This window comes from Leishmania braziliensis, chromosome 32 (assembly GCF_000002845.2).
Source record: "Leishmania braziliensis MHOM/BR/75/M2904 complete genome, chromosome 32".
NCBI lineage: Eukaryota > Euglenozoa > Kinetoplastea > Trypanosomatida > Trypanosomatidae > Leishmania > Leishmania braziliensis.
Window position 1 is genome coordinate 1,298,443 of NC_009324.2, and position 24,278 is coordinate 1,322,720.

At 55.6% G+C, this 24,278-nt stretch overlaps 4 protein-coding genes across 4 annotated transcripts; all 4 read left to right on the forward strand.

Annotated features, from left to right (window-relative positions):
• Positions 1-261: 261 nt before the first annotated feature.
• Positions 262-2,136, forward strand: LBRM_32_3510 (conserved hypothetical protein; the record flags this gene model as incomplete). Its single annotated transcript, XM_001567652.1, has 1 exon — positions 262-2,136. The coding sequence occupies one exon, from the start codon at positions 262-264 to the stop codon at positions 2,134-2,136; it is 1,875 nt and encodes a 624-aa protein (XP_001567702.1).
• Positions 2,137-10,957: 8,821 nt separating this feature from the next.
• On the forward strand, positions 10,958-12,244 carry LBRM_32_3520 (putative dynein light intermediate chain; the record flags this gene model as incomplete). Its single annotated transcript, XM_001567653.1, has 1 exon — positions 10,958-12,244. One exon carries the CDS (start codon positions 10,958-10,960, stop codon positions 12,242-12,244), a length of 1,287 nt encoding a protein of 428 aa, XP_001567703.1.
• A 2,841-nt stretch (positions 12,245-15,085) lies between these two features.
• Positions 15,086-18,640, forward strand: LBRM_32_3530 (conserved hypothetical protein; the record flags this gene model as incomplete). The annotated part of the gene is made up of 1 exon (XM_001567654.1): positions 15,086-18,640. The coding sequence occupies one exon, from the start codon at positions 15,086-15,088 to the stop codon at positions 18,638-18,640; it is 3,555 nt and encodes a 1,184-aa protein (XP_001567704.1).
• Positions 18,641-20,864: 2,224 nt separating this feature from the next.
• LBRM_32_3540 (putative mitogen-activated protein kinase) lies at positions 20,865-24,191 on the forward strand (the record flags this gene model as incomplete). The annotated part of the gene is made up of 1 exon (XM_001567655.2): positions 20,865-24,191. One exon carries the CDS (start codon positions 20,865-20,867, stop codon positions 24,189-24,191), a length of 3,327 nt encoding a protein of 1,108 aa, XP_001567705.2.
• Between the last annotated feature and the right edge of the window lie 87 nt (positions 24,192-24,278).

A 24,278-nucleotide genomic window follows, 5' to 3' on the forward strand; every position in this document is an offset into this window, starting at 1 on the left:
CCACGCCTAGACCCCGCTCACTTGCACTGGCGTAGGCGACTGCAGCCCCCTCTCCCCCTCCCCACCCCTTCACTTACAGAGACAAACACTCGACAGCCTCGCCGCAAACAGGAGGTTTCACGCGACCACCAGCGAGCTGAGGAGGCAGTCGATACAGGGGTGAAGTGAACGCAAAGGCCATACCACACGAAACTTCTCAAGGTGGCCCTATCAGGTGAGCTGTCTTTGTCTTTGAGGCGAGTGCCACCTTTGAAAGCAGTGATGGTGGAATCAGCAGCGGGACTCGAATCCTGTTGTGGCCGACACTCCAGCTCCACAGATGCGCATACGATGACCCGCACGGGCCCGTTTCACACAACTGCTGCCATCTCTGTAGAGAAGACACGATGCTTGACAGAGCCATACGTAGCTCCGCCCGCCACCGCTGCTATCGCAGCTGGCCTTACACCAAAGTCATCCGTTGCGTCCACAGAGGAGGGGCGCCGCCTGCTGCCACGCAGGCTTTCTATTCGTAGTCTTGACAGAACTGCCGAGTTGTGGGACATCTGCAGCGATCATGTAGAGCGACAGAGTAGCGCCACCGCAGCAGCTGCGGAAAAGGAGGAAGTGGACGAGGGGAGCATCCCGTACGACTACGAATCAGAGATGGAGGAGTGCAGCCAGTACACCTTTAGCGACGCGCCGTACAGCCCGTCCACGACGGCAGCGTTGGCGTCCGCGGGGTCGCCGCTGACGGGATCGATGTCATCTTCCAGGCGGCCTGGTACGCCGCAGATTCCTTCTGTTATGGCGCTACCTTCCAGTGTTGCCACGGCTCCGGAGCAGGAATCGCTGAGCCCACAGTGGTGCGAGCGTCAGCGCCGTGATAATGCCTCGTACCACGCTGACGAGCACTACGCTTGGCAGCAAGACATGAGGCAGGCGGCTACCGCGGGGCCCTCGCAGATGCGCTACGCTCTTCGCTCCCTTGTGCGAGAGGCGTGTTGCCGCGAAATTCGATCTTTGCGCTCGCAGCCCGCCGTCTCTTTTACTCGGATGGACGCACCTCAATCGGCGAGCTATACTCTCTCCTCGATGCGTGCGTCATGCATGCTGGCCTCGGCCACCACGGCAGCGCAGAGTAAGGCCCGCTACATCCAGATCGTCATCGAGCACTGGAAGGCTCTGGAGGAACGCCTCGAGGAGATGTTGGCGGAGACGGAGAAGGGGAGCGTGGTGGAAAGCGAGTCGCACCTGCGCTCTGTGGGCTACGCCCTAAATGCTCTATCCCTCTTCAGCAACGACCCTCAGCTCATCATCCGTGACATAAACATGGGGCATGTCGAGGAGCATCGCCGCCAGCGGCACGATCGCAAGGCACAGCTGCTCATGACACTCGAGTCGCAGGGGCGGCTCTTCCTGTTACCCACCCTATATGCTGAGGAGGTGGAGGAGCCGATGCCAGTTCTGAACATCGAGTCAGTGCTGACCTCGAACGAGAAGGTTGGTGAGTACACGCACCCATGGCAGCTGCTGTCGCCTGACATGTCTCTCTACTCGCCGTCGCCGAGCCCCACGCCGGACGAGTCCATTGGCACTCTCTCCCCGTGCTCGTCTGTGTGCATCTCTGCCACATGCTCGCCCATCCTCGCCTCTGAGTCTCCCTCAGTCATCTCCACTCGGCTGAAAGTCGGCCGCAGCGATGTCTGGCAGGACATGAGGCCGCCGCGGTTGCCTTTTTTAGACCTCTTCATGACGACACCGGCTGTGGTGCCATCCACTGCCGTAGCAAGCAACGAGATCGGCACGCCGTACGTCATGCCGGTGGACCCCACCTATGCGCAGCGGGAGGTGAACCGGCAAGAAGCGCTCGCTCATACCACCGTGGTTGATTCTCTGTTCTCCCCGCAGCTCTCCGGTGCCATGGTCCGGTGCGAGAACGCATCTGCGTGCGCTTCAGATGACCACCTGCGTCCGATACGGCTTGATGGCGCGGAGAGCAGTTGGGAGTCGTACGTGGAAGAGGATGTGTTTGACTTCGCCGAGGGGATCAACATGGGTGAAGCAGAGTTGCTCCTACTGAGCTTCGAAATGAGCGAGGCCGTCTCTACAGCGGAGCCGGTGGCACTGATACGAGCGACTCTGACGGATGGCTGAGGCCCGGAAAGGGAAGAGGACCCTGTTACTCGAAGAGAGAGAAGGCGGTTTCTGCAGTGCAGTGGCCGGGTAGGTGAGGGATGGGGAAGGCTGGAAGAGGAAAGAGGCGGCTTAGGTCAGAGGCGCCGTGCCAACGTGCAGCGGAGCATGGGTTCCTCTTTCTACGCTTTCGAATTCACGACCAAGTCATCTTCCCCTTCTCTTTTTCTGTGTGATTGCCTCGCCACCACTCACTGGGCTTCTACGCCTCTATCCTTCATGCGATTGTTTCTGCTTCTTTCTCTCAGGTACAACAGCGGGGTGCGAAGTTGTGCTTCTCTGTGCTGTGTTTTTTTTTTTTTTCCTTTTCTTCTTCTCTTTCTTTTTTTCGTCTGTGTTGGTGTCTCCTCTCTCTCTCTCTCTCTCTCTATGGCTGGAGTATGTTGTTTATGATGACAACAACGTGTATGGTGGAACGAGGTGGCTGCTCCAAGGGGAGAGGGGAGAGGGGATGTCCACTCATAGGCTCTGCACGTTGGCTCTGCTTCTCACCCGCTCTCCCACACGCATGCACGCACATACAAGCACCCCATGACATCTTCACCCGTGTATCTGTCGTTGCAATGCACCACCTCCCACGTGCTCCACCCTTTCGTGCAGTTTGCATGCCATGATGACTCTCACACATGCGTCTTTGGATCCTTTAGTTTGTTTACTTGGGGGGAAGGCCCTCTGTGCGTGTATGAGGAGCGGGGGGTATCTTATGCCAGTCTGATTTTCTTCACCTCTTCTTCCTACCTGTTCTTTGCGTTGTTTTGGTGCCTCTCTTTGTGTTTCCCATCTGCCTCGTTCCTGTAGCCGGCTCTTTCTCCCTTTGTTTTGCCGTGTGTGTGTGCGTGTGTGTGCGGACTGGCTTCTCCTTCTCGTTTGGCGTTCTCTCTTCCCCTCTCCCGTGTGCATCTCTTCATTTCCCTTCTCTGTGCCACTTCGTTTTTTTTACCACTTTAAGACAGCGCGTTTTCTTTGTTTCGTGTTTTTCTCCCTTCCCATGTGTGTGTGCGTGTACGTGTGTGTGTGTGCTTTTCTGTTGTCTTCTGTACCTTTTTCATTGCCTCCATGTGCACTGCTTCACATGTGGGCACTTCTCTTTCTTTTCGCTCTGCCGTGCTGTCGTCGATGCTGGGTCGTTGTTGTTTTCTTCCCGGGCCCGCCTTTCAGTAGGAGAAGTCGGTCTTCATCTCTCTCTTCCCCCCCTTTCACGCCGGTTTTGTGGATGGCGCTGCGGCCCAACGACGTGGGTGTGAGCGCCATCGAGTTCTCATCCCTTTTCCTCTGTTGTTCTCCCAAAGTGATGGGTATCCTCCACCGTTAGAATCTGCCACTGATTCTGTGCACGGCTGCTTATCGTCGCTGGCCCCCAGCGTCGAGCCCAAGAACAAGTACGGTTGAAGCTGCCGCACCTTTTCCTCGCGTTGTGTGTGCAGGGCAAAAAATGAGGAAGAGTGTGGGTATAGTGCGGGCGAAAGAGAGCTGTTGGACGAAGAGCCCCAAACGAACTGGGCGCACTTGTGCGTTCTCTTCGTTTCTGGCTCTCTCACGTGTGCTAGTACCGCTTTATATATAGTTGTTTTCTCAGTGTGCGTGTGCTGTTGTGGCTAGGGTGTGCTTGAGGCTTTTCTAGTTCCCTGTCTTCTTCCCCCCTTCTAGCAGTCGCTTGCTCCTTTCTGTCTCTGTGCGTGTGCGTGTGCTGGTCTGCTTTCTTTTCCCATACTCTAGTCCGCTTATCAGAGGCGTGGGCTGGCATCCTTCTCCCCCTTTTCCCCTTGCACAACAGCACCCAATCCCATCTCGACTTTGACGCTCTCTGGCCTCGTCGCTTACTCCCCCCTTTATCCTTTCCACCTATTGGGTGATTCAGCTACGTGCTCGTTTGTGCGGCATATTTGTTTCGCTCCGTCTGTGCGTGTGCTTCTCCCTGTCCTTTCCTGTGTGTCTCTCTACAGACAACTCCTACTGCAGACAGGTGCGACTACTTTGAGCGCTACTTTTTTTTTTCCGTCTTGTCACCCCCTCACCTCACACACGCAGATGGTGGGGCCACACTGCAAGCAGCTGCTACCTACCTTTCGTATCTTTTACAAAATCAATTACTGTGCTCATGCTTGATTTCCTCTTTGCTCCTTTACCTGTGTCCGTGCTTGTGCTTTTGGGGCTCACCCGTCTCTCCGTATGCTCGCGATTGACTGCGTCCGCCTTTCCCTCTGCTCGGTGTGCGACTGCGCGTGCATTTGCGCGCACTCGTCTCTTGATCGTAAACGCGCTTCTTCGTCGCTCTCTCGGTTCTTTACGCGGTTGAGATTCGGCGCAGCGCACCTTCAAGGCGAGGCACGCGGAAGCACACCCACACACCCACCTTTGATGGGCGCCTTCTACTCAAGTAGAGGGGAAAAAGCGGCACGGGGGCCACGCTTGATTTCTTCGGGGCCACGCTCACTGCCACCGTCTAGAGCTCATTGACCCCCTATTTCCGTTTCGTTTGTGTTTCCTTTTTCTTCTTGCCCCCCATCGCCACTAACGAGCCACACTACACCCCTCCTCCCCTCCCCTTCAAAAAAAAGGAAATAAAATCGTTTTCGCTCTTTTTTTCCCCTCCCCTTTCGTCGTTTTTTCTTTTTTTTTTTTTCATGCCGGCCCATCAAACAACTCCAACCCAACGCCTTCCAAAAAAAAAAGAAAGAAAGTGCCTTAGTTTTTGCTGCCTTGCGCCTGTCGCGCTTTCTTTTTTTTTTTTGGTTTTCTCCACTCAAAACTGGTCTTCACACGCTTGACTTTCCGACAGCCTCGTCTCCCGTCTCTCTTGGCATCTTCCTTTGTCGCTCCTTTTTTTCTCTTGCTTGTTTAGGTTTTCAAGTGATCTTTTCTCTGGTGTAGAGGTTGCGGCTTCTTCTCCTCTTGCTTATACGTGGGGTCGTCTTGCACCGCTAGGCTCTCCTGATGCTTCGCGTCTTGTTTGCTTGCGTTCTCCATGACTGACTGTGTCTGTCTGTCTCTCTCCCTTTTTTTTTTCCTTCCTTTAATGTGTTGTTGTTGGTTTTCCTCTCTTTTCTTCCCTCTTTTCTTTTCGTTTTTTTGTTGCTGTTCTTCGTTTTCTCTTTCTGTTTCTTTCGACTGAACGCTTTGAATGTGTGTGTCTTTTAACCTTCCCCCCTTTTCTCTTTCTCTCTCCACTTTTTCCTTCATTTTTTATTTTGCTGTTCGTTCCTCTGTGTGTGTGGCCCCATGACTCTGTGTATAAGTGTTTCTCTCTGCGTGACATCACTCACACCCCCATGCATCCACGGATGGACACAAGTACAAGGCACTCTTCTTTCCCGAATCCTCTTTACCTCTCGATTTCTTCACTGATATTACACATGTGGTGCACTCTGATTCACCCCATACTCTACCTCTCGCCCCTCTCCTTTGTACTTTTTCTCGAGATCGGATGTATTCACGTGCCTTCTTCGCTGATTTTCTCTTCCCTCGTTTGTGTGTGTGTGTGTGTGTGTGTGCTCCGCCCTTCCGTCACCGACGCCGTCTCTTTTTCCCGTTTGCCTTGCAAAAGCGTTTCTCTTTTTTTTTTTTCTTTCACGCGATGACGGCGGGAGGAATAATGCGCGAGTTCACACAGTAAACTCAATGGCTCATGAAAAGAAAACAAAAGACTCTCAAACCCACAGAAAAAAAAAACTGAAAAAAAAAAAGAAAAACATCTCTTTTCCCTCTTTCTTGGCTCTTTTGTCTCTGCCTATCTTTTGCATGCTCCCACACAGCGGCCCTCATAATACAGGCTAACGCAGTGTGGTGCCGGGGTCCAGCACTCACTCTGTGTGGGGAAGCTAGGCAGCCCTCTCGCATCCCTGCCAATGCCGGGCCGCTTTCGGTGCTGACAGGGTCAAGCGCCTACGGCGTGGGGAGGTCAGTGCGATGCGTCGCTGCCGCCGTCAGTGGCCATGTCCTGGATGGCGCTGCGTTGAAGCGAGCTGAGACCGTGAGCAGGCTTGTGTCATCCATATAGCGGGCAGAGTGTGCGCGTGGCTCGAATGGGTCTCTCACACGGCCCTCGCTGCCTACTGGTGTGGGGAGCCTTGAATGCCCCCCCGAGGGATGCCCCATGTGGCGACCGGCATGACGGAAGCGGCTGCGAGGCGACAGCGCTGCTGTACCGCGTGTGTCTGCAGCTGCTTCGCACCACGCGATGGGCCCTACGGCAGGCCGGAGGGGGGGGGCTAGAGTGGAGTAGCACTGATGTGCTGTCTGGCAAAGAATGGACACGCTAGCAGAAAAATCCTACACTGCCGTTTCTTTTTTTAGGTGTGGCGCAGCTCTTACGCGTGTCTGAGGGTGCACGTGTCTGTTTTCTGTTGGTTCTTGTCTGTGCCTTTTTTTGCCGTCTCGAGCCTCGCCGCTCCCTCTTTTCTTCTTCAGCCCCGCTCTCGCGCCCCACCCTCAGCTGCCGCCTTACTCAGGTTGTATATGTTCTCTTCTGTTGGTGCCCTTACGTGTAGTAGTGTTCTCGTTTCTCTCTTTTTTATTTCTCTCTTCTCCTGTACATTTCCCTAGCTCTTTATCTGTACTCTCTTCATGTTTTTCACAGTTCGCATTTTCCCCCTAACTTGCCGGCGTACAACGACAAGCACACGCGCACGTGTCGGCTACCTATGCCGACGTGGACAGTGTTGATTCATCAGTCCATGGCAGCGTGTGCGTGTAACTTCGAGTGCATCACTTTCAACCTTTTAATCGTTTATGAGGCGTGTATTGGCGCATATACTTTTCTCCGACCTCCATTTCTCTCGCTTTTTTTTTTCTTTGCTTGCGCCTCACTCTTCCTGTCTTTGCTGTCGTGGTGATTGTGTGCGTATTGCACGTGCCTGTGTCTAAGGGGTGGGAAAGAATCAACCAATAGTATTTTCTTGTGGAGTTTTGTTGTCAGGCTTTGCGTTGGCACCTTCTCCCCCTCCCACTCTTCTTCACCTCCTTTTTTCATTGTAATCAATCCTTTCCTTTTTCAATTTAGGAGGGGGAGGGGTGGAAGATCCATTTTTTCTCGCCCTTTCAATCTCTGCGGTGCTGCGATTCTTCCCTTCCTCAGTTTTAAAGGCACCCATGTGCATTGAGCACACACCTCTTCGCCCTCCTTCACTTTTCGCGCCATTTTTGCCATCGCTGTGGTAATCCTTAAACGAAACAAAAGGGTTGCCGTCCTGCTTTGTTTCCTTCTCTCTGCATGTGGTGCGACCCGTCTTCTCACCCCCCCCTGTCCCGAGAGCCTCTCTGACTCCCCGTCTCTGCCTGTCGCTGCCTAATCAGTCCTCCGTCGGACGCTTGTCTTTTCTTTCATTTTCGTTCTTTGGGAGTCTGTGCGTGCACACTTTCTTTCTTCTCAGGCAGGGGCTGAGGCACCGTCCGCATGTGTGTCTTGTTGTGCCACCTATGTCCCCCCCTTGTGTTTTGTTCGCTTCTCCTTTGTCTCTCTTGCGCTGTTGCTGTTTGCGTGAGTGAATAGCGGAAACGAAAGGGGATATGCAAAGATGGTGAAGGCGATAGAATCAGAGAGAGAGAGAGAGAGAAAGAGAGAGAGCTTGGAGGCGAAGCGAAGGAGATGAGAAGATCCGTAAGCGAAGCTGCTGTTTGCGAAAGCTGCCGCGGAGCTGCCCATCTGCGTATTTTCCTCTGACACCCTCAGAGGAAAATACGCAGACGAATGCCCCCCCTCTTTTTTGACCTTCTGTAGCTACGTCGAATACCGGCACGAGAACGCCTACCTGTCGAACTAAACAGTGAGGAGGGAGGTAAAAGTCCGCAATATTTTTCTTTCTTGGACTGCAGGCTTCTTTCGCCCCTCCCCCTTCCCTTTTTTTTTCTACTGCACTGGGGGCGGGCTTCTTGTTGGACTCATTAAACTCAGCAAGCTGCTCGGTGAGCGTGTGTGTGCAAAACGCGCAAACGCAAAACCAAATCCAGAGTTATTCACAAAACAGCTGACTTGAATCGCCACCACCATTTACTCGCGCTCTTTCCCTTTCTCTTCACGATGAGGACAACAGGACGCTGCATTCAGTTAAACACCCCCCCCCCCCAAACACACGCAGCACAAGTGAGTGAGGTAGCATTTTCTGTTTCTTCGATCTGCTTCTTTTTCTTTTCTACTTTGCCTTTTCATGAAGGAATAAGCACAGCAACATCACCGAGAGGGAGGGAGGGGCATCAGGAGACGTGCAGCGCAAGAGGAAGCGGGGATGGATGCTTACTGGTAAACACAGAGAGCTGAAGGGGCTGCAAGTGGAAAGAGAGCGAGCGTGATGCACCTCAGTGGTGTGTGTGTGTGTGCCTTTCTCTGACATCAGTTTGATATTGTAGTATGTACCCCTTCGGCGTGTCTTTCTCTCCCTGGTGACTGAACTTGTGCGTGGGTGGCTGTCTTCCGTACTCCTCTTTGCGTGCGAGTGCCTCTCTCGCCGTTTTCAACTGCAGAAGCAAGTGCACAGCACTGCGTGCTATGTTTTGCGCGACTGTCTGTTTTTTTTTTTTTCTCGACTCTCCCTCGGGCTTGTTTCCTTTTCTCGTCGTTTGTTTTACGCCATTTCTTCCTCTCACTTTGATGGTTTGCTGAGGACACTTGCATAATTGGCTTCCGTGTTGTGCCCCCTTCAGCGTCCCTCTTTGCACCTCGATTTTTTTTTTTTCTAAAAAAGTTCTCCTCTCTCGTCCCTTTCATGGTTGATGAAGGTTGTTTCGGGCCTCCTCTCTGTTTGCCTTGTCGTTTTCTGTGTTTTCCCTCGTCTCCTTTCCTCCACTACCTCACACTTTGTTCTTCTTTCTTTGTTTCGTTTCCCTTTGATTTCGTTTTTCGTTTCTTCTTCTGCTTTTCCACCTCTGTCGGCTCCTTGGCATGCGTGTGTGTATGCGAGTGAGTGGGTGGGGTAACAGGTCGGCAAGTAGGTAAGTACGGCTGCCTCTCTGTTTCCTCTGATCTCACTCGTGCTTTTTTTTCTCTCTAAGTATTCGTTCACCGTTCTGAGAACCCAAAGAGCGAGTGTGCGAAGGCAGAAGAAAAAAGACACACATCCGCACCCACGTGTGAACACGTCCACACGGAAGGCTTTCATGCACACGTGTTTGACAGTCGTTAAAGTCGATGCTCAGCGGGTGTCTTCCCTAGCACCCCAAAATGTTTCTCTCTCTTTCTCGGATGGTCTAGGCCGGCGAGTACGAGGTGATGCACACGTGCGTGCTCACCCCTCTGTATCTTTTTTGTTTAGCTTGCGCTGGTGCGTGTGTGTGATTCACTGAAGTAAAAGAACCTTGCGCATAACTTTGGTTGGCTATATGCACGCGTACCCCCCTTCTTCTTCTCCTGATTCCCCCTCCTCTCTCAGTGTCTGTGCACTTATTGTGCGCGTGCTTGTTTTGTGTTTCTTGTCTTTTTGCCCTCTTTTTCCCTTCTCTCTTTCTTGTCTACTTCACGCGTCGGTTCTCCCGCTTTTTTCTTGTTTGCTTGCTGACCTTTTGTTTTCGCAACCCCACTTTTTTTCCTTCTTCTTCTTCGTCCCTTTTGTTGCCCTTCCTGACACAGTTTACACGTTGTCTACTGCACTCGTCTATTCCTTCTTCCCGCTCACTTGGTTGTTTTGTTTGGTTTGCTCTTCCCCCCACTCTTTAGCTTTTTTTCGCTTTCCTTGTTTCGCGTTCCTCTTCGTTATCTTCCTGTCTTCACTCCTCTCTCTTTGACGGCACGTTTTCAAGGGTTCTGCCGTGAAGGCTTCGCACTCCGTTGGTGTGGTACACGACTTCGCTTTTTTTTTTTTCTTCTCTCTTTTCTGTCTTGCTTTATGCGCTCAGTCTTGCATTGCCTGCGCCTCAGTGTGAACCGTGCGGTCTCGCTTCAGCAGACGTACCTCGAATTGTCGGTAGGGATCAGAATGAATAGAACGAAGGCTCAGGCACAAGTGAGCGCTGCACGGCCCGCACCCTCTTTCATTGGTCAGCGCTGCTGGATGTGGGTGGGCTTTGCGCAACGACAGCGTGGAGAATAAGGTGCTCTGACGCACCGGAGGCTACACTGGCGTGATAGAGGGGACAAAGAAGGGCTGCATCACGATTTCGTGCATTGTCTCCTGGTGAAAAAGAAGTGGGGTCGAGGATCGAAGAAGCGGACTGTGCGCTGCAGCCACTGCTGGGCAGTCCCTCTACTGACTCTGCAGTCCTTCCATCTATATCCCCCTGTGTCTTTTCCCCTTGAAGCAGCCACACAGGCGAAAAAAAAAGTGTTGACTCACGCAATAATGACAACGCCTCAGTGCAGCCGAGTTCCCCGTACGGTTCTACTGCACTTCTCTTTGGTTATCGTGGTCGGGTGTTATGGCGTGCTGAGGTCACGTTCATCTGTCCCACCGTCGCTGGTGCCTCTTCCCCCCCCTCGCCCGTACCCTCTTTGTTCTCACACGCCTACAACAATGTGTGCATCACTTTCTTTTTGATTCGCTCTTTACTGCCGCTGCTCTCCCAGCCACCACCGATCCCACCCTTCTTCCTCTCTCGATCACCCTTTGCACATCTTGCTACCCCCTTCTCGGCTCACTCACCGGGCCCACGACTATCAAAGGGGGCATAGCGGAGGCACACAGACATACAAGAATCCGCAGCTGCGTAGCGACACTAAACTGCTCTTTCTCCCTCGGGCGCAAACAATTTTTTTTTTGTTCTCCTTTCGTCTTTCTACGGAGTGTTTGCTGTGTTGTACGGCGTTGAGTTGGCATGCCAGTCCTCACAGCAGCAGGAGTTGAGTAAGGAAGGAAAGATGACCGGGTTGCCGGTGGATAGCAAGTCTGGCGCCTCGAGCAACGGCGGGCAGAAGAGTGTCGCTGAGAATAGGCAGCCGCCGAGCAACTCGTCGAATCCGCCGTCTGAAGAAGGTGCTGAGTCGCTCCCGCGACATCCGCCAGAGCTCTCCGAGGCTCCGGTCACTGCAGCAGCTGACAACAATTCGCAAATTGTCATCGACCCCACAAAGGACCTCTGGCAGAACATTACGCGAAATGTCAAGGACGCTGCTGTAGAGCAAACCGAGATAAACTTGGTTGTGGTCGGAGCCCCTGGCAGCGGCAAGACGACCCTTCTCCACCGAATCTATACCTCCTTCCAGAGCAGCGCGAGTGGGTCCTGCTCTAAGAGGGTGAAGGCGACGACGGCGCTCGACTACAGCTTCGCCCGCCGATCGGAGCGCAACGTGGCTCCGGTGGCGCACTTCTGGGAGATCGCGCAAGGGATGCAATTCTCGCAACTGCTGGACGTTGTGGTAACACCGGAGAACGTGCATGCCATAGTCGCGGCTGTAGTGGTGGACGCAAGCGAAGAAGGGCTACCGGTGGCGTGGGAGGCAGCCACGTACTGGATGCGGCGAATCGACCAGCGTGTCAGCGATATTTCTCAGCGAATGAAGGCGAAGGGGTCGACCACGCCAGAGAAGCTCCTGACCCGCGCGCAGAAGGCGGTAGGGCTCGAACATCCTGACTTGAAGCGAATGCGCCTCAGTGGAGTTCCGACAGTGCTTGTCGTCAACAAGATCGACGCGTTTCGAGGTGACATGCAACAGCTAAAACTCCTCTGCCGTAGCATGCGCTACCTTGCTCACCTGTACGGTGCCCATGTCGTCTTCACCAGCGAGCAGGAGAGCGTGCGATGGCGCGCGCTGATGAACTTCACTCTCTTTCAGGCTCCCTTTGACCCCAAGCACCTGCAGACGGATCCGGAGCGAGGTGCCGTGTTGCTGACGGCTGACCGCGACAGTTTCTTGGATATTGGTGACCCCAATATGAGTCGGCTTGGCGGCGGTGGCAGCAGCGCCAGTACCGGCGACGCTGAGCTGGATCGCTGGAAGGTACCCTTTGATGATGCATTTCCGCCAAAGAAGCTGAATGAAGAGGACAAGGTGATGGACGATCCTTTTATTCGCCGGCTGTACGACACATCAGAGGGCGGCTTTGGCGAACCGATGATCGACACTCTGCGCAAGCAGAAGGACGAGGAGCTGGAGCAGTACCGTAAGAACAGCAGCAACGCCGCCAACGCGAGCAAAGTCAAGTGAGTCACTGTTGTGAGGGATTGAAACAATAGAAAGGCGTTGGTGGCGCTTGTCTGCTCTACTGTCGCTTGAGGTTCTTTTCTCCCCCTTCAGAAGCAGCGCAGACAAAGTCGCATCTGTGTAAAGTCCGTGACATGGCTGATCCATCAGCTGCAGCGCAGTACAGTGAAGGCTGTTTGCGAGTGTTGTGTGCGTGTGTTTGTGGGCCTGTAATTTTTGTGTTCCATGCCTAGACGTTTTGGTGTAGGTGTGCATGTATGTATGTGTGTGTGTGTGTGGATGTAGAGGAAATGACGCCCCCTTGACTGCTCCGCGCATGTTTTTGATGTCGACATCTCTCGTAGCGGTAGTACTGCTGAAGGGAGGACACACAGCGGTGTTGACACCACTGCGGTAGGACCCGCGAGGTATGCTCAGCGTGGTGTAAGCTTGTGCGTGTGTATGTGCCAATCTTTCTCTGTCTTTCTTAGCTTTTCTGCGTACACTCTGTCTTCGTTTCCTCCACCACACAGACCATCTTGCTGGCTCCCTGCACCTCTTGCTTCGATCTTCAGCTTTCGATAGCGAGCAGAAGGGCACAGGGATGAGAGAGAGGTCATGGCAGGTGAGAATGATCATGGCGTCTCCTTTCTCTGTCCTCCCTGAAGCAGCGAAAACACCCACAGCAACAATGCAACTGCCAAAGGCAAATCAAGACGCCGACACAACTTTCTTATCGACAAATCGAATCAGCTGCACCTCCTGCAGGCGACGCCTTTCTTTTACTGAGCCACTTTCTTACAGTGCGCCGCCAGCCACAGCCCCCTCTGCGTTCCTGTTCTCCCTCTCCTCGCTGACACGTCTCTGTTGTACCTTCGCCGCTGTCTTGGGGGGAGGGGGGGGGGCGTGGGTTGATGCAAACGGCGGGGGAAAGGGCCGAGATGCCTCGAGGCGTGCGAGCCTCTGTGTGGGAGCATGGAGGAGTGAGCCTCTTCTCTAAGCTATCTCTTTGTTTACTTCGACGTGTTGCCAGCGCGGAGGGCTGACTGATCCAAGAGTTGTGAGGTCGTCTGTACGCCCCTTCGCATCGCAGAACTCGTCCGCACGGCTTTCTGTTTCGCCCTTTCACATACTAACCACTCCTTTCTGAGAGCAGTCACCCTCACCACTCTTGCATCTCCGCTGTTCATCCATCTTCTCTTTCGCTCAGGTCTCTTCTACGCTCCTTTCACTGACCTGCACACACAGGCGCACGCGTGCACAGTCAACAGCGACAACGCGAGCAAGAAAAAGATTACTGGCGGGAAAAGAGGGAAGTCTTACGCACCCGCTAGTCATCCGTCCACCTGCTGCTCTTGCAACTCTCCTCCAAAACTTGCAGACGCACCTGCGCCTCCTTTAAGAGGCAAAGGTCTTCTCTTTATGACTTATTGTGTATGTGTGTTCTGCCCGTGTACTTTCTGTTCTGAATCTTCAGTAGAGCACCTCCCCCCCCACTCTGTGGGGCTCATCCTAGGCGTGTTTTACTGTTGCGCTATTGGCCTTATTTAGCTTCAGGCGCGTTCATCATGGGCCTCCCTTCTACTCTCCCCCCTCTATGTAGAGAGAAGCCAGGCTGTTACCCTCCTTTCTCTCTGTCTCCCTACCTCGCTATGCTGTTGTGTTGCTGCTCAATGTGTCAAAATTGACTCACTGCGCCATTCTCTTGACTCCTTCGGCGCGGCTGGTACTCGTTTCTTCTGCCATGTGCGTGCGCTTTGGTGTATAGCCGTGCGCTCTTTCCTTTCACTTCATCAGAGGCGATCGTCATTCTCTCTTACATTTTCCTCCTTTTTGGTGCCCTGGAAAGAAGCAAAGAAGACGCGGCTTTGCGGTTGAACAGGGGGGAGGGGGCGGGCGGGTCCTCATCGACAGCGGGGGCTCGTACATTTGGGTGAGAGAGGCACCCTGTGCTAGCGCACCCCGCAGTGTGATCTCCTCCCCCCACCCCCCCCGCGACACCTGTCTTTCGCCGCTTTCTCCTCTCTATCGGGGGTTATTAATGCAGTATCCCACCGCTTCGCTATTCCTTTTTCGCTCCGTTTTGCGTAACCCACACTTCGACCGGTGTGTGTGTGTGTGTGTCTCAAGTCTCTTCTTCCACTTTTACACTTTTCCCCTTCCTTGGCTTCTCGCTTTGCTTTCAGCTCGGATGCGCTGTGTATCGCCGTCTACCAGCTCCCAGCGCTTTTAGCCTCAACGTGTACCGCATTTTGATCTTCGTTCGGTCGAATACGGTGGGCACTGCGTACGTCCTCCTCTCATGGGCGCGTCTTCTCTTCGACGAAGAATGACATGGGCGCCTGCAGCGATGTATCGCGCATGACTTTCATCGTTCTCTTTCCTCAGTGACCTTAGCGTTGCCATGGTCTCTTGCTGGTGTAGAGCACAGGGGTGATGGCTGAGAGGTCAGAGGTGACCGCATCACAGGTGCATGTGCTTCATTCTCGCCCTCCCTCATGACTGCACGCTTTTACTGCTCACTGCCCCGAGTCATTTATGGTTCAATATAGCTGCCTCTCAATGTCCACACTCTTACTGCCTCTCTCTCTCTCTGTCTCTCCTCTTTTTCCTCTCCTTTGCCATACCTATCGTCACTGCAGCACAAGGACGTTTCTCTCACACTTCGTGTTCGCGACACCTGACCCTTCCTTGAGTTCTTGTGTGTATAGCCCCATAGGAGAGGGCGCTGCGCAGCCTTCTTGTTTCAGCCCCCTCGACATGCACATGAGCCCCCGCACCCCTTCTTTGGCCCCCCCCCCCCCCTCCACCTTCTACGGATACCCAGACTAGTCTTGATATGCGCGTGCGTCTTTCCTTCATCCAATGCCGCGGATTCAGCTACAATCCGCCCATCACTTCTCTACATGGTTGCACAATGAGATCGTGGCCGAGGTGCCGTTCGGCCTATCCCTGCGTTTGCGCCCTCTACCAATGCAGGGACTTGCGACTGCCTCGGGGGGCGGGCTTGTATTGGTGAGGCCTCACGTCGGACACATACTTGCATCCTTGACTGCAGAGACACCAGTGGTGCTGGCAGAGCTTGGAGCTGATGACGGCGATGCAGTCGAGACAGTAGAGCTGGATGGTGCAGCGGTTTCACGCCCCGCGTCAGGGTGCATACAACCCACCAGCGGCTGGTACGCCTTTTTTCTGCGGACATTGATGCATCTCACGAGCACAAACGTGTCGCTTCCTCGCCACACTGAAACCTTTTCCTCGTCGTCTTCTGCAACGTGCACTGTGGCAACGACAGATGGGGTGGGCCGCAAGACCGCGCTTTATGCAACAATGCTGTCGCACTGTGCGGAGTGGTGGGACGCTGGCAAGACGGTGCAGTTCACCGGCGCTCGTCTTTATCCCCACAGTCTGTCAATGCAACGGGCGATGCCGCTATACAGACCATTTGTCTTTTTCGACGTTATGTCAGAGGCTGCAGGACGTCTTGCAGACCCATCGAGGCTCAGTGGAAGAGGCGGCAGCAACAGTGCTACCCGCCAACGCCTGCTGCGTGTACTGCATCTTCTCAGCGTTCGCGGGGGCTGGCAGCTCTGCGTGCAGCGCTCTTCTCGAAGCGACGAGAGCAACGCTGCCGCCACCCCGTCTCCGACGCTGTTGCGCCAAGAGGAGGGGTGGGTTCACATGGACTGGCTTGACTACCTCACAGAGCGATGTGTGGAAGTGGACTTGCGACCAGCTGGAGATTACAATGGCCTTGAGTCTCTGCTGCGCGGCGCTGCTTCCCAAGTGTGGCTAGACAGCGGCTCAGCAACCCATTCCATGCCCATCGCCAAGCCAGCAGTGTGCACTCGGAGCTGCGGCTGTGTGGGTGGTGGAGGTGCCGGGTTCGCTTTCGCAGTGCCGGATGTCTTTGTCCCTCTTTGCGCTGTGTTGTGGCACATTCTGTCGACCGAGGTGGAAGGGGCTGTACTCGCCACCTTGCACAGGTTACTGCAGCAGTATCTGTGCGGGCCCTTTCTCGCTCCCTCTGACCGCGCTGGGATTCCCTCGACGATGCACCGGGGTGAGGAGACCAGCATCTTAAGGTACGCGTTCCACGCGCTGCAGACGCTAGTGTACTCGCCAGGGCAAGCGTTTGCCTGTGACTTGACGCACTCTGATCGGAGCAGCGTCGCTTCCAGTTCGGCTTCAGCGCTGTCACCTCCCGTAGCAGGTCCTGTCACGCTTTCCTGCATCATACCCAACGGTGTCTGCCTCCTACCACTCGCCCGCGATAGCGCGTCTTCGCGCTTCTTCCTTCAGGGACTCCCCACGTTGGTAGCGCCGGACGGGATTGTGCTGCGTCGGCATCTACTTCGTGTGTTGCTGCTACGCGTCGATCCAGAAGGCGACTGGTTGCCGCCGCCAGAGAAGTTGGCGAGCCAGCGCTCGTTTTACGCTTCGTTTGATGCACAAAGAGGAGGGCCATGTGAAGGAGAGGATAGCGGCAGCGAGATGAGCGACGACTTTGCATTGCAGGAGGCCCGTGAAGCAGGCAGACGGACTGTGACGCGTAAGGGCACAGCTGCGGCTGGCCAGAGAACACCTCCCGCGTCGCTGCCGTCGCCACCCCTTTCTGCGGATCACTTTCTCACAGAGGATAGAGTGATCTCTACGCTGACGGCGCACGTGATCCACAGTGGGCCCTTTGCGCAAGCTGTCGCTTCTGCTCGTGGCCTTGATAGGTGCCTCTGGCTTGCCGCAATACGTCTCTTTGTCTACGCACTCCTTCACGGTGCGCGTGTGGTGATCACTCCTGAGCGACTGCCCACCTTTGTGAACACGTTCGGCTACCGCCACGTGCCTCAGCTGCACCGGCGACTCTGCGAACTTCGAGGGACGTTCCGGAAAGCAGCAGAAGACGGCGGCACGTTGCCTCTTTTCACTGACATCGATGACGTGCCCACAGGAGCCGCTGTGATTTCGCTGCTGGACGCGGCGTGCCAGCGTGAGCCGCCGATAGCCGTGTACGTGGTGGACCAGGTCTCCCTGAGCGGCTTCTCAAAGCTTCAAGTGAGGAGCGGGGTTTCTGGGACGGCCATCTCCGCTCATGCCGTATCCACGGCGCCAGCTTCTCTGCCGCTCCTCCCGATACTGCTGTGCTGTGACGTGCTGCGCCACCCGTGTAGCTTTGACGAAGCACGCGACTCAAGCACCCCTAGCGGCATCTGTGAGTTAGCCCACTGCGGGGTACTCGACGTAGCAGAGCTGTGTCATGTGTCTGCCTGTTGGCAGCCACAGAAGTCCCCATGCTCTGCAGAGGCGCTCATGACGAGGTGCGCTGAGGTCGTTGCCTCGCAAGACAGAGACGCTCCCGGCATGCACGACAGCCGTGTATTCATTGCGGCGCTGCACCTTGTAGTCACGCCTTCTTTGACAGATGTGGAGGATGGGGCCAGCACACAAAGTGTTGAGTGGAGTGTTGATAATCAAGCAAGATGCGGCGTTCATGTGGACCCCTGGAAAGCTGCGGCTGTCGAGTCAGAGCTGCGGCAGCCGCTGCTGCCCACTCTCCTGCTCGTGGCTCCGATTCAGCTGCAGACCGTTCTGTACGCGGGACTGCTGCGCAAGGCGGCGTTGGCCCTGCTGGAGGCACTACCGAACCCTTGTGCGGGGGAGGCCATTATGCCAAATTCTATGTGGGATACGGCTCGTACTGGTCATTCAAACGTTCGAGGCGTTGTTCGCGGCGGCGGTGCCTTCTTCGTGTCTCTGGCAGCCCAGGCGCGGTGGCTAATGCGGCGGCTCTCGCTGTCGCCGGCCTGTGCCGCTGCTGCGGCGACGCTCACGGGGGTGGGCGTCGCGACTCCGCGGCCTTTCGCATCGTCTGACCCCGTTTCGTGGGGGATTGGCGTTGGTCCTCAGGACCACGCCACAATACGCTTCGTGCTGGCAATCTTGTGCGAGTCGTGTGCAGCGATGGTAACTCAACTGGCGCAACCGCTGATTGAGGGAGGCGCCGCAGTAGGACATTTATTGTCTCCGTTGCCCAATGCCCAGGCCTTTCCTGTGACTCGTGGGCGGCGTGCCCGGCGCCGATTGTGGATCGAGGCGCTCCGCGCTGCCGTCGAGGCACCTTCGGCGGTACCCGGTCAGTCTCTGCTGCATATTTCTCACAAAAGTGTAGACGTGATGCTCTCGGCGGAGGAGAGCGGTACTGCTGTTGGCGCGTGCTTCGGCGCGAACACGCTACACGAGCGCGCCATGCAGTGGCTCAGTTCGGATCGCTGTTTCTCTTCCCCCACTTCACAATCTGGCGGCTGCTCTACGGAGCCGCCATCGTCTAACTTTCCTTTTCTGGAGCCGCTTCACACCAACGCGCGCGCTGTGCGGGAAGCGCTCGCGCTTGTGCTACGTACGCTCTCTGCTACCGTATCCTAATACTGCCTTGTTTGCATGCCGGCGCAAGCGTGGGGCCTTGAGCAAAGCGAGACGAGCTTGGGGGCAGACGGCTAGAGCGCCATTTGACCAGCGGACACGAGAACAACTGCCCAGAAAAAAAAAAAATGAAAAATGTTTTAGAGCGGGCGCGCGTGTATGGCTTGGTGCCACTGCCTGAGGTTTCTATGCTTCGTGCACGTATCCTGACCCCCAAATATGTATACCCATATCTCTGAGCATGTGCGTGTGCTCGAGCCTCTCTTTTCCACTCGTGTTCATCCTCGCCACTTTCGGCGTGACTCTCCTTTGGTGGAAGATCTCATCTCTTCTCCTCTGTACGTATCGTAGCTGTTCTCTCTATCCTTCTTCTCCCATCCCCGAATCGCTCCCTGTTTCTTATCTGCCATCCAACGCGCCAAATTGCGTGTGCACTCCCCTGTGTACGCTTGCATGCACATCTCTGTACGTGACGTGCATTCCAGCAGTGCCAAAGGACTTAGGACAGGTGTTATTGGACACACCCACTCACCCCTCCACACGCACCCCCCCCCCCCCCCACACACACACACACGCAGACGGTGGACACACATCATCATTTACACCCATACGTGCCTGCAGCAGCACACGATCTGCGTTTGCGCAGCGCCGTATGTGTTGGGCACAGCTGTGCGTTTGTTCGTGTGCAGCTGTGTGAGAGTGTCTGGCTGCGCTTCACTCTCTCGCTCTTGTCCTTTTTGTTCCTGCTTTGCTGAGTTCGCTGCCCATCCTCACTCTGGCGGTGCCTCTCTCTTTTCTGTGTCCTTCTCCACGACACCAGTGCGCTGTCTCTACCACGGAGAGGACGACGCACAGGCACACTGACGCATGGATACACAAGCAAAACGAAGGGCAGAAGCGAAAGCAACACCGCCTGCTCGACCTCGGCTGCTGTGCTGTCTCTCTCCCTCTTTTCCTTCCAGTCCTCGGGCCTCCGCTACTCCTCGCCCTTCTCTCCCTTTCTCCTTTTGATACCTTTTCGCGACTCATTTCTCCCCCTTTGCGCTCCTCGAGCGAGGCCTGCGCCACTTTCTTCTATGTATTCTCGCTGCTGCGTCACCCCCCCTTCCCCTCCTCGTCGCCAGTGCTCGGTACTGCTGTAGTTGTAGCTTTGCTTTTATCCTCGTCTCTGGGAGGTCGAGCCGCCGTCCGCTGCTCTTGTCTTCTCCCTTTCCACCCTTTTTTTTCTCGTGTGCAGCACATGCTTCATTGGTGTCTACACCTGTCGTTTGTATCCCTCCTACCTATCCTCTGATATTGTCTCCTCTCGTGCCTGCCACTGCTGTCCAGTCGTGACGACGACGTATCGATGCTCAGGTGAGCGACTCATCTTCTCCCTTTTTCTCCCTTTTCCCCCTTTTCGACTGTCTCAATCTGGAAGACACCAACTCAAACGTTCTGGAACTGTGTCTTTTGCTTTCGTGTTCGCTTCTCTCTTTCTAAGCTCCGCTGTACCTGTGTGAGCGTGTCCGTGTGTCTTGTTGGCCGCTCGCTTCCTCTTCTCGATCTACGTCGCTTCTCTTCTTCCCTTCCATCTTGCCTCACTCCCTCCACTAGCCTTACATTCCCCCAAGGGAGAGAGAAATCGAGAGGTGCAGACACATTCAGAGCCTCCACGGTCGCACATCGACTCTCACGCGAGGGAGCTGTCCGTACATGTGTGCGTCTTCTGCACTGGAGAGGAACGAAGGACATAGAGAGAGGGGGTGGGGGTAGTGAGACACACACACACAGCGTAAGCGATTCAGCGGCTGCACTGTTGGTTGTGTTTCGTCTTTCTCTGCTTCATTGTTCTTTTCGTTTTTTTTTTTTTCTGCGCTTCAAGAGAGGGGCGCTGAAAGTAAAAAAAAAAACAAAGCGGAGACAAGCCGCGCTGCATGTTGGCTTGAAGCTTCTCTCTCCTTGATCTCTTCTTTCAATCTCTTATTTGTATATTTTCATTCTGCGTGTGCGTGTGTGCCTCTCTCTATCGGTGTGTGTGTGTGTGTGTGTGTGGCAGTATGTGCTTGCGCATCGTGGGTTGCAGAATTCCTCTCTATCCCTTTGGCTTTTTTTGTGCAAGCGTTTGTGCGCTTGCCCTTCCCTTAGTCTTGCCTCCTGCGTGAACAGGTGCTGGCTCGTTTGTTCTGCTTCTGCTGACCACGTGTCAAAGCATCCGTATCGCTGTAGAAACGAAGCCTTGGAGTTGATGGAGAGCTACGAGACACTTGGCATCCTCGGCGAGGGCACCTACGGCGTCGTTGTCAAGGCCCGTAGCCGCACAACGGGGAAGCTAGTTGCCATCAAGCGCTTTAAGCAGACAGAACAGGATGAACACGTCCGCAAGACCTCCACTCGCGAGGTGCGCATGTTGCAGCTGCTGCGGCATCCCAACGTAATCCGTCTCGAGGATGTCTTCCGAAGAGAAGGTAAGCTCTACCTCGTGTTTGAGTTTATTGATCACACGATCCTGCAGCTTCTGGAGAGCACCACGCGCGGCCTCTCCCGCCGAGAGCTGCGCCGCTACGCCTACCAACTTCTGCGCGGTATCGAGTTTTGCCACAAACACAACGTCATTCACCGCGACGTGAAGCCGGAAAATGTGCTCATCGACGAATCAGGACTGCTGAAGCTCTGTGACTTCGGCTTTGCTCGACAGATGTCGGCGAAAGGCAAGTACACGGACTACGTCGCAACGCGTTGGTATAGGGCGCCGGAGCTGCTGGTTGGAGATGTGGCCTACGGCAAGCCGGTGGACGTGTGGGCGCTAGGGTGCATGTTTGCTGAGCTCTCCGATGGACAGCCGCTCTTCCCCGGCGAGTCGGACCTAGACCAGCTGTGCCTGATTCTGCAGACCTGTGGACCAGTGCCGGCGCGAATGGTTTTCATCTTTGAGCACAACCCACTGTACAGTGGCGTCAGCTTCCCGAAAACTGGCATCATCTACACGCTCAAGGAGCGCTACCACCGCGAGTCGGACGACTGGCTCGATTTCCTCAGCTCCTGTCTTCACACCGACCCTGCGCAGCGGCTGACGTGCACGGAGCTCATGGAGCTTCCCTACTTCACGCGTGACGGCTTCCGCGATCGCTACGAAGCCGAGCTACGGGCTGCGACGGGTCTGCCCCAGCTGCAGTCCACCCCCATGACGTCAACGCCTTCGACACAGCGGCGTGTGCCAGATCACGCAGCAGGTGTAGGGGACAGCTTGAAGGCAGACCCGGTGGTGTCTCCAAGCATGCCCCACTCGAGCGAGATCATTTCTCCAAAACTGCAGGGACAGCAACCACTCGCAAGCAACAACAATTTAAGCGACACGTGCCTCTCCAAGGCCCCGCTCGAGGCCGTCCTGCATGACGCCAACACCGCCAAGGGAAAGGCAGCGGGTGCGCCGAAGTCCACGTTGCCGCCGCCCCACACGCCGGCGTCTGACCAATCCATGCAGCTGCCGATGATTCTCAACGGTAACTCGGAGAGGGCCATCGCTGCGTCACTGACGGACTATTTGCATCAGGAGCCCACCTCTTCGAGCGTTGCGGCGTCGCCGCCGGTAGGGGCCGCTCCGACAGAGGTGGCCGAGGGGCTTACCAACGCTGATTTGCTCGCCCCCTCGTGTGAGGTGGTGTCAGCACTGCAGGCCTCGTCGATCACCAACACATTAGCCATGCGCGATCGAAAGAAGAAGCGGTGCAGCAGCGTTGCAGCGACTGAGTTGCACCGACGCAGCGGTGTAGACAAAAACAGTGAGACTGACTGCGCTGTGTCGACAGGCGACAATAGGGGTGGGTTGGTCAAGCACATTAGCTGCCATTCTCCGAGATCGACCACGCTTCCGTCCAGCGGAGTTCATGGCGGCGGCGGCTGTCACGGGCTGGGGCGAGAAAGCGAAACGATGACCGTGTCACCGCCGTCCATGTCGCACGGAGTGGCTGACAGTAACATGCGGGTAGTCCTGACTACCGCCCCACCAGGAAAAGATGGCGACGAGACGACTGTGCCGACCCACCGAGCTTCGACACCGGCGTCAGCGGACAAACTCAGGACAACAGCGACCACCATTCTTTCCTCGCCGTCGCTGGCCGCCACCCACGTTGCCCCGCTGGAGGCGTGTCCACAGGACCTCCCCGCCCTGTCGCGGCACCTCCCGCACCACTTAGAGCAGGAGCGGCAGGCAGCAGTGGTGGAGCAGTTACAGTCGCGCACCCCATCCTCCGTCGAGACCTTGATGCTTTCTTTCCGCGTCCGAACGCGCAACCCACTCGCTTCTCTCTCATTGGAGAACGAGGGTCTTTCTCATAGTAAGGCAAACAGTGAGGCGGCCGAGTTGAGCGCCGCAAAGACCCACGGCGGCATCTCGAACTCAAGCACCTACACGACCTCCCACGTCGCCAGCGAAGCGAAGAAGCGCAAGCTCTCCAGGCATAAGAGAGAGACGAGCTGCGTGTATGACCAGCTGGTGGCGTCCGTCAAGGGCAGCGGATCGCATTGCTCTGTCCCAGGGCACGCAGTGGATGAGGATGCTTACCACACCGAGATAGCCTCGGTGGCGGGCCCTTCGAGGCCAGAGGCGTCGCTGTTACTTGCCAATGTGCCGGGAAAACAGCAGCAGCACTTGCTAGGCTCGGAGCCAGGCGGAACCCACGTTACTGAACAGCACCTGCACTGCGTTGGTGCAGGCCTGAGTGCGCCTGACTTCACCCATAACCGCAGCGTCGACGCACACGGCCCACTGCAGCGCAAGGAGCGGCGATCTAAACCTTTGCCTGGCTCAACGTACGCACTCCATAATAGTGATCAGCGCCAACGCCAGCAGCCGCATCCGCGACTGGACGGTTCACTGCAGCCTGATGGCGGTGCCTCTCAGCGCGCCACGGCCACCTTGCTTGCCTTATCAGCGCTTCGCAACGTCTCCGGGCCGCCGCCGACCAAGTCCACTGGCGACGCGGGCAAGTGCAGCTACATCCACCACATACGCTCGCACATCAACAACAACGGAGGCGAGGCAGTGGGCTTCGTGGTTGGTGGCGACGGCAAAGGCCCAAACACGAGCACAACAGGTCGCGCTCGACGTTCCCTAGGCGTGTACGCGCTGCACGGCTGCAGCGGCAATAGCGATGAGACCGAGGCGACCCGCCGGGTTCAGAAAAAGAATCTCTTCATGGCGCACGGGCGAACTAGCAACGGCGCAGCGGGTTGCATCAGCTTCCCAGACAAGTACACGGGGTCCTCTTGTCACGCTATCGGCAGCCTGCATGGCGCACCGTACAACTCCTTTGCGAAGGCCTCCAAGGTGGAAGGGGAGGTGGGCGGGGCCCAGCAGCGGCAGAGCCTGCGGAAGCCCAAAAAAAAGATTGCAGGCAACCGCGGTAGCGGCATCGTAAACACAAGCAGTATCCATAGTCTCCGTCACTCACTGACAACTGGGCGACAGATGCAGCACCAGCAACAACTTGCGAAAGAGGAAGGTGGCAACGGTGATGGAACAGCGCGTCAGTTTAATGCCGCCACGGCTGCATCCCCCTATACCAGCAACTGACTAGTTCTGTGCTCCAAATTCAAACACACGCCCGATCATGCGGTCGAGCGAGGAAAAGTGTGCTGCTTGTATATCAAGCAGTCGCGG